Source organism: Vanacampus margaritifer, chromosome 13 (genome assembly GCF_051991255.1).
Source record: "Vanacampus margaritifer isolate UIUO_Vmar chromosome 13, RoL_Vmar_1.0, whole genome shotgun sequence".
Classification (NCBI taxonomy): Eukaryota; Metazoa; Chordata; class Actinopteri; order Syngnathiformes; family Syngnathidae; genus Vanacampus; species Vanacampus margaritifer.
Genome location: NC_135444.1, coordinates 5,625,991 through 5,642,243, shown reverse-complemented (window position 1 = coordinate 5,642,243; position 16,253 = coordinate 5,625,991). Strand labels below are relative to the sequence as shown.

General features: G+C 38.1%; 1 protein-coding gene across 3 annotated transcripts in view; it reads left to right on the top strand.

Moving 5' to 3' along the window:
• The window catches only part of anos1b (anosmin 1b), a 48,872-nt gene that overhangs the window by 18,044 nt on the left and 14,575 nt on the right, over positions 1-16,253 (top strand). Inside the window, exons 1-5 of one of the 3 annotated variants that reach the window (XM_077584366.1) lie at positions 1,922-2,086; positions 8,342-8,404; positions 8,516-8,723; positions 10,996-11,180; positions 13,463-13,592. In XM_077584366.1, coding sequence (XP_077440492.1) covers positions 2,012-2,086; positions 8,342-8,404; positions 8,516-8,723; positions 10,996-11,180; positions 13,463-13,592 — 661 coding nt within the window. In that variant the 5' untranslated portion in view covers positions 1,922-2,011. Of the gene's footprint in view, positions 1-1,921; positions 2,087-8,341; positions 8,405-8,515; positions 8,724-10,995; positions 11,181-13,462; positions 13,593-16,253 lie in introns of those variants that run through there. The other 2 variants (XM_077584364.1, XM_077584365.1) reach the window with 2 other exon arrangements.

Sequence of the window (16,253 nt, the reverse complement as noted above, 5' to 3'; positions counted from 1 at the left end):
TGAAGCTGGATTTCAAGCAAGCGCCAACCAACTGTTGACTGCATATTCTTAAGCTTACTTTTCATTAGGGGTACATTTCTATAAGGGATGCACCGAAATGAAATTTTTTGTCCGAAACCGAAAATGAGAAATGCTTGGCCGAAAACCGAAACGCCGAAAAAAATTAATCAAGTCAAGTAAGTATAAAAATGAAAAGCAATGTTTAATATCATTCAAACTCACCATTAGCTACAGTCCATTCCACATTTTCAACACGTATTATTACAGTAATGATTGAGAAATAAATTAGGTTATTATTAGATTTGTATTGCATAGTACAGGGGTGGCCAAGTTTGGTCCTCCACTATCCAGCCAGTTTTCCATGTCTTCCTCCTTCAGCGCAACTGAATCTAATAATCAGCTCATCAGCAAGCTTTGCAGAAGCCTGATGAAGATCCTGATCATGAATCAGGTGTGTTAGTGGAACAACATGGAAAACAGGCTGGATAGTGTCTCTCGAGGACAGAACTTGGCCACCCCTGGCATAGTAACTATCAGAGCTGGGCACTCTCTTCTCCCATCATTGACAACGCCCTCCTTTCAGAGAGTGCACAATGATGCGCAGCCTCAAATAAATACACGGACTGAGCACCGACTGAAGCAAGTTTACGTCAGTCGATCAAGGAGAGTATGGATGGTCCCTCTCATTCCATGTATTTTTGCAAAGCTTCGTGTCATAAAGCATTTGCCAAATATGCGGAAGCACCGGACAAAGGTGGGCGTAGGGAAGCGACGGGAGACAGAAGTGGCCGCCTCTGGTAACCATGAGCCAATATAATTGAACAATTTCATTATTAAATACTGTCCAAAATAAAGCAGACTAAAAATATAGGTAGTTATTAGTAGGGATGTAACGATAACGGCAATATTGTGATAACGCGATATTAAAATTGCCACAATATTATCGTCGTCATGTCATGATATTAAAAGCAGAATATCTGTAAAAAAAAAAAAAGATGAGGTTGTATTCCGTTTGTGCAGTTCTAGCTTCCTCTGGTGGTTAATTTATTAGTGCAGTTTAATTTTAATTAGGTATGTTTTGGCCACTGCGGTGGTTATCGCTCCAATGAATCAGCCATACCAGCAAATATTTTTTAACATCTCTATCAAAAACAATACTTTTTGCCCATTTCAGCTGAACACAGCATTATGAACTACACTGACCATAATACTTTGCGTCGCTGAGCCAATAGAAGCACATGACAATGACATGTGACATGACATGACACAACATGGCCAAGCCTGTTTCTTTGTCACTGCTGTAATTATGTACAAAAACACAATATTGTTGGGGGGGAGGGGGGGCAATATGTTTTTTGAGCATTTATACAGTACAGTATCATGAGTTTTTTTTTATATCGCCAACCACCCAGTAATATCGTGATAATTATTGTATCGTGAGTTTCATATCTTGATATTTATTGTATTGTGGCGTTAAGATATTGTTACAGTTATTAGGAAAACTAAAATAATCAAGGAATGACAAAAACGAAAGTTCAAATATTTTTAAGTGCTACTCTTTAAAAAAAATGTCGGGGAATTTTATGAATCAAAAGTACTAGTAGTGGTATCGGTACTTGGTATTTGTATCGATGACTACTCAAGAGTTGAGTACTTGGTATTGAACATCTCAACTTTTTACTTTTACTTGAGTCATATTTTTCTAAAGTAACAGTACTCTTACTTGAGCACAGCTTTTGAGTACTCTCCCCACCACTGCTGCGGACCAAATCGACCAATCCAAGAGCTCCTGCAAGAGGTGCTCTCATGCATCCAAAAGCACTCAACCGATTTCTCACATGGCTCCCACATTGCAGATGACCACATGGAAAGGGAGCACATGTGGTCATCTTTGTCTCACTGTATGGCTCTGCCAGCTTTCCTCTGGACCTGTTGCACGGCTTGTTTTTCATCTCCTCTCTCCTTTTCAACGGACACTCTACTCCTTTCTGCTTTCTACCACGCCGAAACCATGTCTCCTTCCACCCTCTCCCATTTCCTCCACTCCCTTCTGCTGAGGGTGGCTGTCATTCCTCTATCGTGGCAGGTGAGGCTATAAAACAGCAGGAGCAGTCAATGGAGGGCAGCGAGGCAAGGTGTTGTGTGTGCGTCTGTATCATCTTCTGTGATTAATTATTTTACTGATCCCCAAGGAGATCGTATGCAAAGTGAAGTGGTGTATACACAGTCAGTCGTTAATCTCAGCTGCCACAGTGTGTTGGTGCGTCAAACAGCAACATCTCTAACCTCTGATCTACAAGCTACTCATGAGTCTTCACTCTCAGACTCTCTCAAATAAATACAAGTGTGTGCACTAGTGATTTACAGCTTGCTAGTGACATTTGAGAGTGTGAGGTCTTTACACATGCTGAAAACGGGTTAAACCATACATTAACCTTTGGCGTCTCCTCTTTCCACTGTATACAATTGACTAAACAGTGTAGAAGACACATTGATATTGTGTACAGTGCTTAGAAGGAACTGATACTGCATTTAATTGCACATACAGTATTGTGTTTCTATTTGTATTTTTTGTATCACAATGCAGAGAGGTTGATAATTTTGTAGCACTGATTTTGCCACCTCTTCAAAGTTCAAACATTATTTAGTGCTTCTCATCACTAAACGCACCAGAAAATGATGGAGCTTTAATGCAATTCACATAAAATCCGAAATTTAACAAGCATGATGTAAAAATTTTACTTTTCGGTTAATGTGATATTTGCTCCTGAACCTCAATGCACACTGTTGTCATATCAAGGCAGTTAAAGATCAACTTCATCTTCACACACAATTGTAAGCTGCCATCTGTAAGGTGTGAGCAATGTTTGTTTTCAATACAGTTTATGTCTCACGTAGCATTAATCTTTGTTTGTTTTGGAAATGTTCTTAAATGTATCCATGATTTGCCACCATTGTTCAAACAGCTCAATAAATCTTAGCGAAAGGTGTCGCACATCAGCGGGTTGTGAAATGACAAAAAACAACAAAATATTTTATTTTAAAGGGACACTTGATGCGTTGAGCACCCGCACCATGTGTAGAGGCTCGTCCTCAGAGCAGGCAACCCCGGTTTGATTCCCGGGCCTTTCCTGCAGATCATTTCCTCTCTCTCCCATTTCATATAAACTCTTCAGCTGTCCTCTTAATTAAAGGCTACCCCCCACACCCCTCTAAAAAAGGGACAGTGTGTACAATTTAGTGCCATCTAGTGGTGAACTATTAACTCATTTGTTTTAAAACCCCACTTTTAATTTCAATAATATGCAAATAAATATGTTCTATCACATCAACATATATTTTTCTATATAGGTCTAGTCATCGCTAACTATATTACCTCTTTTAGTGCCAAAGTTATCCAAAAAATAACTCCTACAGTGTGCTATGACTACATAAAAATGGTGGATACCATTTGAAAGATTGGATTCCATTCTTTAATTAGAAAAAAAATATGTTTCTACCTTATTCTGTTCTTTAGTAATCAGTCACTATTTGGAAATAGGTAATATGAGTGACATAGAGTGGAAAAAATTGAAAACAAATATGGAGAAAGCAAGCTTTTTGTGAAAAGATACACTTTCTGCACAACAGTGACTTTGACACAAATATTTTTTGTTTTTGCTCTGTCAAATAGATTTAATGTGATCTTTGAGCTTTGATCATTCGCTTGAAACCTTGAAAACGTTCGATTTCCTAAGATCCGCCATGTTTTCATGTAATTTGACACCCGGGAGCCCATTGAAAAGAGATACAATGCCATCTGCTGGTCATAGTTAGTGGGTGTTTTGGGATTTTCCCAACCCCATTTTCAAACCAGCACTGCGCAAGACGTTGCACTGCCCATTTAGGGAAAAAACGTAGTTGATGTCAATTGACGCTATTGGTGGTATACAGTGGGCGTGTCCTTAACGTCAATTGATGTTTTTGGCGGTCAAAGAGTTAATAATAATAATAACGCATTTTATTTATAGGCGTCTTTCTGGACACTTGAGATCACCTTACAATAACATTTAAAAACATACAAATACAATGTTAAGAACAACATAAGATAAAACAAAATTAGAAAAAAAGAAAAGTCAATGTCGTTATGGACAGAGTGAGTAGGCTTGTCTCAACAGTTCTGAGAATGGATTTGAAATGTGTTAAGCGAGTCTATGTTACGGAGGTCAGCGGGGAGAGTGTTCCAGAGCTGGGGAGCAGAGCGACTGAAGGCTCTGCTCTCCATGGTGACTAGGCGGGTGGGCGGGACAGTGAACAGGAGAGAGGAGGAGGAACGGAGAGAGTGGGCAGTTGTGGCAATCTGGATAAGGTCTGTCAGGTATGGAGTGGCGAGGTCGTGGATGACTTTGAATGTGAGGAGCAGGATTTTAGATAGGATGCGGTTTGTTATGGGGAGCCATTGGAGTTGTTGGAGGACAGGTGTGATGTGGTTTATGGAGGGCGTGTGTGATGACGTGAGCGGCTGAGTTTTGGAGCAGTTGAAGTTTGTGGAGAATTTTTACATAGGTCGCGTCAGACAGTTACACTAAGCAGAAGAACTTCGCAAACGTATTTAGCCTCTGGTGGTGCGTGCAGCTAGTGTCGGGTCGACTGTCTCTTACCTTCCACAGCTGGGGCCTGCAGGTGGTTGTCGTCAAGTCCCTTGATTCACGCTTCCGCCGCTTGTCTCCCTTTGCTTTGGTCTCACTAGCTGCTCTTGTTAGGAGGCTAACATGTTTCTCCGCCTTCTTTCTACTACGGATACCCGAAAGAGAAAAATTCATGAACGTAGTAATTGGTAGCATAGTAGGCTTGCAAAGTGTGGTCTTTTTGAGGCACCGTAGTGCGCTTTGAACTAAGGTCGTTTGCATTCTATTAGTTCACCACTAGAGAGCACTCAATTCTACACACTGTGCCTTTAGCGCTTCAAGCTCACCATAATCTTCAAATTGTATAATTGCATTTGAAGAACTAGTGAGCTAAAATAAAAACACATTTTGATTAAGTACTCATTATTTCCCGAAGAGAGCCACAGCACAAGGATGAAAGAGCTACAGTACACGTGGCTCTGTTGCAGACCGCTGAGCTGGCACCTAGCATACGTATCTTCCGCCAGGCGGTACAACACCCTCGGGGTCACAACGAGAAACATATCACAGCAAACAAAATGCATCAGTGCAAGGCAATTAGAGTCATTTTCCCCCTTCGCCTGGGTATAAATAAGGACAGAAATAAAACTTTGGTTGAGGAAAGGCAAATATCATATTGAAATGACATTTATGTTTCTAGTTCCAGCCTTAAAGTTACTTCGACTGCAGCTGGTAGACAAGTTAAGAATGGTATGTATGGATTAGTTATTATTAGACCAACATGAGATTTACTTTTTTGTAGGGCTAATGGTGCAGAATGAAACAATGGTACTATGGTCTGGGGCTGGGACAAGACGGGATTTTTTCTTTGGGAGACCAGGAATGGGATGGGACAGGAGTGAAAATCCACTCCTGTGTCACCTTCTACTCTAGACTCTAAATTGTGGTGTACCTTATGGACCAGACCTAGACACATTAATTAAGGTGCACAATTTATTTTTTTTAAGTTGTGCATGTTTTGTTCATATGATTGTTAACATACTCAGCATTGTGCTGAAGGTCTCAGCGTCTCAAGTACTGAAACCAAGAGTAGGAAACTAAGCTTTTGACCTTAAACTACAGATGTGTGCTGTTTTTTTAATTGAATCACATACTTATGCAACATTTCATTTTGAAAATTCCAGATTAGTTACGATCCAGATGAGTCGACTCTAAATTGTGGTGTACCTTATGGACCAGACCTAGACACATTAATTAAGGTGCACAATTTATTTTTTTTAAGTTGTACATGTTTTGTTCATATGATTGTTAACATGCTCAGCATTGTGCTGAAGGTCTCAGCGTCTCAAGTACTGAAACCAAGAGTAGGAAACTAAGCTTTTGACCTTAAACTACAGATGTGTGCTGTTTTTTAATTGAATCACATACTTATGCAACATTTCATTTTGAAAATTCCAGATTAGTTACGATCCAGATGAGTCGACTCTAAAGCCTTAAAAAACAATTGTTTTAATATTACAAGCCATTTAATCCAAATCCAACTCCTGAACTAGTTTGGGCCCAATCAAAAATCTCTGTGGGTTTTGAGGTTTTAGTCTCAAAGGAAAGAGAAGGAGGTTAAGCATTAGAGACTGTAATAGAAGTAGAGAGATTATGGGAATTAGATGATGAAAGCGAAGAGAGGAAGAGGGGAAAAATCGAAAGATTGGGTGAAGACAGGAAACAAAAAGAACAAAGAAGGCACAGGGAATGAGTAGTGGGGGCGTGAAGGACAAAAGGGGCCGAATGAAAAAAATCAAAACATGTCTGCACTCTGTTCAAAGTGGCAGTGGGTTTGGATGCATCTATTTGTGTGTATATGTTACACACATATCAAGTGAAGTATGCTATACTGTAGTGTAGCACATTGTCACATGAACGTTATACATCTTTGAAGACACACTTCCATTGTTTGGTTGCATTCAATTGTGTATTTGTGTAGTGTTTATGAGATTATCGCCAATTGTCTTCTGCTATCTTCCCAAATACAGTAATACACAATATCAGTGGCTTGGTACGCATATTTTGAAGTGGTTCGGAGCAGTGCGTGGCGGCTGACATGAGAACGTGGATATTCGGAGCCCAGTTTGAATTAGTTTGATTAGTTAGTTTGAACAATAATTTGCTCCATCATACGGTAATAGGTTGCAACCAACATCAACACATGAAATCCTGAAATTATGTTCAATCGCTAATTAAGGACACACACACACAAAAACAAAAATTTAATTACGAATGCAATGCATGTTCCCATTTGTTAGCGGCTAGTGGCTAGCAGCTAGCCTCTAATCGAGTGCCTCATATAGGCAGGATATATATATATATGTATATATACACACTCGATAGTTGCAGCCCTTCTGGAGTGTTTTAATCATTAGGCATAGAAGTACATGAATACAATTGACCAACATATTGGAACAACTGACCTTTACAAATGAAAATAAAATAAGAGTTATTTGGATTGTGTCTGTGGGAGTTACTCTTTATTCCCAGCCCCTGATCAAGCAGAAGATTCCCATTGGTGTATCAAAACAATTTTGAAGCACATGGTTGGAAATGTATTGTTATGTGATATATATATTTTTTAACCTATTAACAAAAAAAGTAAAAAACAAAAACAAAAACATTTTGAGTCATTTACAGTTTCATTGTAGTGTTTAGTTGTTTGTATGTACAGTACAATATCATATTGCTCAATTTTATGTCCATAATTGTGCATCTTTGCACCTAAATGGCTAGATCAGAATAAATCGCGGTAAATGTTGTTCAAATAAGACACATTTCTGATAGTTCTGCTGATTCTTTATTTTGAATGTAAGAAACACATTATGATGTGTTTTAAAAAAGTGGGCACAAGGAGAGAAATTGACACCCATTTAACTTTTTATTATATCCTCATGTTTATCGTCTATTGTAACGATAAACTTTGGATGACAACCTCAACCCACTCTTTTCAAAGTCACAAAGAAATATTTGTATATTTTTAATGGAACCAAATATTCTCTCATGTATTAAACCAAATGAACCTATTGTTAAGCATTTATCAGGGTTTCTTGCTGAGGCCCACACTTATATCCCACTAGTCGCACATATGCTTTCCACTAGCTTTGTTGATGCTACGTGTAGCCTAATTTTAACATTGTACTAATCCACTGCTCAACTGTAACAATGATGAACCCTAATGGTGTGCAGTTGTCACTTGAAAAATAACCTTATTTAAAACAGCTGAAGTTGTTGGAAAAGCCATTTACATCGAGAAGTGACCGTTTAGATGTTTAAATTGGACTTTTTATGGCTTTTTGTTCTGTTTGTTCTCCTTAAATCAATGACATGGAGAAATAATTAAAGCCAGAAACACCGGGTAGCTGAGGGAGACGGACGGACAGACAAAGAAACGGGGTGGGGGAGTGGGGGCTAGGGGCGTTGGGGCCAAAACCTCAGTTTTCATATGCTGCCTGGTTGTGATTTGCAAAGAGCCATCATTCACTAGCTCTGTCAACCTTTTGTGTGTTGTATGAGCGCTAGAAAAATATGATCTCTTTTATCTTCTCTTACTTCTTGTTCATAACTTTTTATTATGGGACTGCTGAAAGCAGCACATATTACTCTCCACCCTTCATGAAAATTCCACGCGTTTGTGAAATAAAAGTGAAAATTCTAATTTGTTTTCTTTTTACTTGTTTTTTCACATCAAGTGCCTTCAGCCATGTAAAGAGTTTTGGGAAAACAAGAAGATGCTTTCTCTGAAGTCCTGTGAGGTTAGAGGGTGCCTACTCATATTTGTGTTTTGTGTGTACTTGAGTTATAGAGAATTAGTGTTTTTGTATTTTTGTTAGAGTAAAAACCTCTGTCTCTCGTGCTTTCAACAGAAGCAGACAGAGTGTGTGACCAGCCGCGAGTTTCTGACATCACTGAGGTCATCCAGACAGGGTGACTGCCCTCCATCTCAACGTGCGACCGGTTTTGCGGCCGCTTGTGTGGAAAGCTGCTCGCTAGACCGACATTGTCCTCCCCCAAGGAAGTGTTGCTTCAATGGATGCGGATACACATGCCAAACACCAGCCAATCTTTACAAAGGTGACCCCCACCTAATTGATTTTCCTGCTCCTGCCCCGCTATGTTTGGTGATTAAAACTATTAAAGGGGAAGTCAACCCAATTGTTTTTCTTGACAATAATATGTTCTAAGCAGCACCAATAGTCTAAATACGGTATTTTGGTTAATATTTTGATTTAGCGGAATATGAGTTAAACAGCAAAATCGAGCAGCTTTTATCAGTATCAGAAGGCGGCCACTTTGCCACTTGCTGTTGAGTGAAAATGACATCACAGTTGCTCAGGTCTCAGGTAACAACCAATCACAGTTGAGATTCAGAAAACAGGTGAGCTGTGATTGGTCCTTGCCTGAGCCCTGAACAACTGTGATGTCATCTCCAGTCGACAGCAAGTAGCAAAATGGCCGCCCCCTGAGATGGATAAAAATGGCTGGATTTTGCTTCATAACTCATATTCCACAAATGTAATATTACTAAGAATGTCATTTTTCGACTAGTGAGGTCACATATAACATATTATTTGCAAAAAATGTTTAAGGTTGACTTCCTTTTAATACAAATTATTAGATAGTTTAAAGGGGAAGTAAATAAAAAACATCTTTACAATATTATAATTTATGCTCCCCCACAAGTCTAAACATCAAATCCAAACCACTTTCATCCATCTCAACGGTGGCCATTTTGCCACTTGCTTTTGCCTGAAAATGACATCACAGTTACTCAGGGCTCAGGTAACGATCAATGAATGAATGGAAACAAGGACGCATATGTCGCGGAAGGACGCATCTGTACTTGCTCCTGGTCACCGAAATACTTGAAGCGAAAAAGAGCATCGAGCCACTTCTGCAGGAAATTCAGCAGTTGAAGAAAGAGAAACAAGTAGAAGATTGACGCATTGTCACCTTGGAACAAAATGTAGATGATTTGGAACAGAATCTTCGAATCAACGATGTGATAGTTACAGATATCCAGATTAAATACAGCTGATCCAAGGTCAGCGAAGACGCTATTGGTGAACGAGCATGCGCTCGCTTTGGCTGCTTGCCTGGTTTGGTGGGCCTGTTGGTGGCGTCCAGGAAGCGTTTTACCAATTCCAAATGATTGGTACTAGCTGCAACTTACACACAGACATTACTCAAGATGAATTGAGCGAGGAGTGTGCAGACTTAAGTCTGGGATTGATAACGATATGAATCAATGACTATCATAATCAATGTATATGACTGATGCGTATAGTAAGAATCGATGAGGACGGGTTACTAATAAGCCATAGCTTCTACCCGTCAGCCCTTCTTTCGGATGTCAATGTTGCAAATGATATTATGTGATCGATGTAACCTGTAATAATGTGTCAGAAAGGAAAAAATTAACAAACAAACAATCCTGGCTCACCTGTTTCTGGGTTTGGTCATGTAAAGTTACTCAGGGCTCAGGGCTGTGATGCTACTCACGGCTCAGGTGATAATCAATATGGCTCACCTGTGTCTGGGTTTAGTCATGTGATGTTCGCAAGCTGAGCCCTTATGCTCTGTGATGTCAGCTGACAGCAAGTGGCAGAACAAGGCAAAATGGCCGCCCCCTGAGATGGATAAAAACTATTCCACAAATGGAATATTAATAAGAATAGCCTGTTTAGAATAGTGGAGGCACATAGAACATCTTGTAAACAAAATTTATTGTAATGCTTTTAATTTTTCAGTTAGGGCTGTCAAAATGAGTTAGTGTTAAATTTGGAGATTAATTAAACATGTTTAATGCATTAAAAAAATTGTTTTAACTCAGTTATGTGAGCTTTATTTACTTCCTGTTACGGCCTATAACTTGCAGCCAGACTTAGCCACAGGCATGAAGATGAACACAGAATATAAATAATTTGACTTGCTGTTTGGCGATATCTCAAGTAGTTTGCGCACTTTACAAAGCCAAATTCAAACAGTCCTTGATTCTAAATATACTTTCTGTGTGAATGATTTACATTAATTCCAGGATTTTAGATCTGTTATAAGCTTTAAACATATGTTACATGCTTTGTAGAAAAAAGTACAAGCAGAAATAGAAAAATGTGATTAATCGTGATTAATTATGGAAAATTATGTGATTAATTAGTTAAAAATGTTGAATTGCTTGACAGTACTAATTTGAATATGTTCAGATGCTTTTATCACAGTCAGGTGTATCTTTTTTTATATCATTTTTTTCTGGATGTAATGTAATGTCATGTAAAAAATATATGGTATGTCAACAAATGTTTAAGACTAAAACTTTTCTAGTTAAAGTGTTCTCTTTCTCCTGCAGGCGTTCCTCTGAAACCCCGCAGAGATATGAGCTTTGTGGAAGATCCACTGGGTCGGGTAAAAGTGATGTGGCTGTCGAAGTTCAATGTCAGTATAGAGCCGGTCGTTTACGTGCTGCAGTCACGCTGGAACACGGGCATTCACCCCAGTGAAGATAGTGCGTCCCCATGGATCACTGTTGCCATGGTAAATAACCGCCAGACTCATTTTTTTTCATCCCAAGCCAGCCTTTGAGGATTTGATATTGGCAAAGGATTTGCCTTTTAACAGTTTAACAACCTCAACATATCTTTACCTCATAATTCACTCTGTGGATGATAGACAGTTTCCACCTCATCATTCTACTGCCTCACTGTCCAAACCTTTTCCCCAGCCTGTCTGACTCTTTGCCAGGGTAAACTGTTCGTGTGAATGTATGTGTGAGTGTGTGTGTACTGTGTATCCGCATGTGTGTGTGCCTGTGTGAGGTTAGGTAAATAAGCAGAGCTTAAAAAGGAACCACTGGTAGCCACAGCCGTTCCACCGACAGACTCTGAATGACTGAACATTCATTATGGACTTAAATAGATGACGGCTCGTGTCTATGCGTGTGTGCTTTAGTGTCACTAAGTCAGCTATTGTACACAACGTGAATCTGCAACAATTTGACCCAAAACTTTGACAATTCTGTAAAAAAAAAAAAAACTATTTCCTGTCTTCATTTCACTTTACTTTTACATTTTCCTTCACATAAATCAAGAATAACAAAAATATTGAACAAGGTACCAAACAATGCTCCCCCCCAAACTTACATACTTAACTTATCATCTCGCATTATATAGCCATAAATAATCATGGCCAAAGATGTACGTTATAAAATGAACTTACTATTATTGATTTGTGTAGCATTAAAAAGCAGGACTAGAGAGGACAACATTGGTTTGGTTTATGGTTTTATTGAAGATATAAACATAAAGAAAACACAACAACAAAGTATAAAATATAAGTTGAAGTAAAAAAGAAAAACAAGAATAGGAAGACAGAAAAGAGTTTATATTTTCAAAAGGGGACGTTAAAAACGTATCTAGTCCTACCCTTTATTCGTTTGATGTTGATAAAATGATAAGGTTAATGTATTTCAACAAAAGAAAATGTATAAACCTAGTCATATGTACAAGTGCACTTTAACATACGCACAGCCAGCAACACATGTTCAAGAAATTCATAGGCATACACCATAATACATTTATAAATCATATCCTTATACTCACATACAATTTTCACTACACTCATACCGATACATCCAAAGTAATTACAGCATATACTGTATACAATTTTAACAGCTCATGTCTGATTTAAGTAATTATTATTCTTTTTTCAGTTTTTTTTTAAAACAGAAAAAAATAGTATAGTTAGTTTTCAATAAAAGCATAGTTTTCAATAAAAACTAGGCTGTGTGGACGACTTCTGGGTTTTTTATCTTTTTTTCCGGTTCTTTTTCTTCTTCTTCTTCTTCTTCTTTCAAATTCTCAGAGTACGTTGTGTGCTATTTTCTAGTGGTCAAGAGTAGAATTACACCCTGAATAGACAAGATTTAGAACAATTAACTGTACAGTGAAACAACTGTAAATAGTTTATTTGCATCTTTGTATATTAAATTTATTTAAACCAGTTAATTTGGTAGTAAATGTCATTGGGCGTCCCACAACTAAACTCCCTCCCCCGAATACAGCTTTTGATACTGCCTACTCCCAACCTATTTTAAAATAGCCTTTTGGGCTGTGTCAAACATTATCTTTATTATATGATGTGGGTCACCAAAAATGGATAGTGGGCCGCAAATTGCCCCTAGGCCATAGTTTGGATACCCCTGGTCTATGATTGGTGATTGCATCCCTGCTCCTGGCCAAAATCAGTTGGGATAGGCTTTCGCTCACCTGCCCGCTTAACCAAACATTTAAATATATGGGTGGGTCAATATTATTACCTTTGTTTGTTAACAACATATAATTTATATTGCCATCATCATCACTAATCCAAATCACATATCACACTATCATTTTCATTTTTATCTGTGTTCTCTTGCATGTGCTGTTAAGCGTAGGTTGCCTTGCAACCACTGAGAAAAGGTTTTTGTAGAAATGTGATGACCCTTTTATTATGAGTAGTATTTCCATGTGCTGCCGCAACTGTCATTAAAATAACATACTGTACTTCCAATTTATCCCACTCCTCCCCCATTTTCTTTGTATTGGAGACATGTGATGACAGACATCACTTTGGTTTGATGAATCATGTGTTGACAACGTAGGATTTCAAATGGTTTTGAGCAGATGACTAACAATAAATATGGTACATATTTTCGCTATGTGTCCAGATCAATTGCAAAGATTTCAGTGTCAAATGTAAATGTTACAGAGAGAGGACCATGCACGGACGCGGAACCTTGCATGCCATTGTTCATATATTTGATGTGTTTGTATTTTTAGACCCTTTTTGAGGACACGCTACTGTCAGATCTGAGATCTCAGCGTTGGTATCAGTTCAGAGTGGCGGCAGTAAACAGTCAAGGCAGCAGGGGCTTCACTACACCAAGCAAGCACCACATCTCCAGTAAAGGTCAGATGAGCACACCGGAGACACTCAAGTATTTAACACATAGAGCTTTGAGCTGTGCTTGACTCACCTGACAGTGAATGTCAATGTTGTCTCCTGAGACACTGAGCAACACATCTTGCACTCTTGCATTTGTGCCAGTGCATCATTGATATTATACCTGTCAGGACAAGTCAGGGACTGAGGAACATTTTGTCTCTTTGCTGCTTCTCTCTCAATACTACACTGTTAAAAAATAAAAATAAAAAAAAATAACAGAATTTTGATGTTTATTTTATTTTATTCTACAGATGTGTCCTATATTTTTTAAAATGTCATTTATTTATTTTTATCTTATATACTGAATGTAAAATAACATCAAATCACTGTAACTGTGAAAACACAATATTTTTGCCACTCCCCCTAAAAAAAATAAAGCATTAGAAAATAAATATTTTTCATGTTAAAATTAGTTCATAAATGAATCTTAATTTCACAAATATTTGTCTTTTATTTAAGGGAATAAACTGTTAAATGCTAATTTAAATCTATGAGGGACAAACTTAAAATTAAGGACAAATTAAATAGTAAAAATATATACAACAAATTATTTGTTAATTGATCATGGTTTTTTTTTTGGTTTTTTTGGAAATTGAAAATAACTACAATTACTGTAATGTCTTAGATGGTAACATTCATTGACATTGTATTAGCATTTATTTTGAAAGGACATCTAATGAGATATAGGGAAAGGAGAAAGCTTGAAAGGGTCAATAATATGCAAAGCAAGGAATTGGACTTTCGGATGCTGCCTCTGTTTGGGGCATCAGCACTACCAACTAAGTAATAATAATAATAATAATAATGCATCAGATTTATATAGCACTTTTCTATACCCTGAAAGACGCTTTACAATGGAATGAATACATTATTCATGCACTCACACATTCACACTGCAGTAGCAGTAAGCTACTTAAGTAGCTACAGCTGCCCTGGGGCAGGCTGACAAAAGCGTGGCTGCCAGTGTGCGCCCACGGCCCCCCCAACCACCACCAAACATTCGCACCTTACCACACCAGTGTGAGCAGCACTGGAGGCAATGTGTGTGTGTGCCTTGCCCAAGGACACAACAACACTTGACTTGGGGAGAGCGGGGATCAAACAAATCACCACCTTGAGCCACGGCCGCCAGTATTTGTCATCATGTTGAAGTATCCTTGAGTCATCAGAAGGGGAATGAGTAAACTTAAAGCAGTTTGAGAGCCTCGTAAGGTGGAAAAATGCTATATAAATGAATTACCATAACAGTAAACTGTTGCAATTTTAAACCCAATATCTAGTTTTTTTCAACATGTTTTGAAAGATGAATCACATTATTTTATGTGTCATATACTGTTATATTACATCAAACACACATTATTATAAAACCTCTTTCCATAAAATCAGATAATTAAAAACAACTTATAACTGCACATATCTGTAATTTTAAGCATTACTATTCGTAATACAACATTTACCCACTATATTTCTAGGTCATTTAATTGTTTTAAAATGTGAGCATGCTTCTAATTAAACATTAAAAACTGAAAATAAGGCAAAATCTTGCTGAAATTACAACTGCAAACTGTATTTTAATTATGTGGGGGTAAAAAATATTTTTATGAGACGTAAGTAAGAATACATTTCTGTTGTTTCAACAATTTTTTGGGTGCCCCAGCTGCCGGAAATGCATGTTATTGTTTTTTAACAAGTTTTTTTTTTTTTTTTTACAGTGTAGACAAAAAAGTAAAGGATGTTTAAACGATTTGGGAGCCCACAACATACACACATTAATAGTAGACTGTACATAAAATATTTATCCAGTCCAATTTTATATGGCCTTTTATGTGTTGTGCTATATTAGCTGAAGCATGTCTGCATTTGACTTCAGGGTAACTGGTCTTCTTTAGGTCTTATCTGTTGATACTTACTCTGAAGTATAATTGTCAACCACATTGTAAAAACTAAATCGCAATTCCTGCATGAAATTCTCCTTGCAGTTCGCTTTGGCCCGTTCAAGGAATAGTCAGCATGTTCGGGAAAATATTTTATTTGCTTTTTTGCGGAGACTCAAATTTCAATATTGATACCACTCTCACATCTGTCCTCCATTCATGAGAGTCTCCTTAGCAATAATGACTGGAGACAGTGGTAAGAATCTGGTTGTTTTAAGCGCAACGGGAATACCCCTAAAAAGTTTCTTAATGTGCTCTAATCACATGTGTGTTCTAATTCACAAATATATATTACACAGCCTATTATATTTTATTTGAACATTTACTCAGAGCAAGGATGGTACTTCAGCTGTTTCCCTTGGCTGACGATGATATCTCTTGACTGTCGATCTGTCAGCTTCATACAAATTTTGTGCACATGTGTGTGCGTGTGTTGAATTGGGGTTCTGGGTTAAAGGTTAAAGACACACATTGACATTCCAAATACCATCTGATAGCAGTCAGAGTCGTGTGTTTCTAGTTCATTGGACTGATTAGTCAGGGTCTAGGGGTCAGGGGTTACAAATCAGGAAGCTCACAGATGTCAAACAGGTTCCTCCTGTGTTTTGGGTCTTCAGCGTGACCTCACCGGTCGACTGTGCCGCTTGTCTTTGGTAATCACAAGAGAATGTGGATTGCAGAACTCATCCTG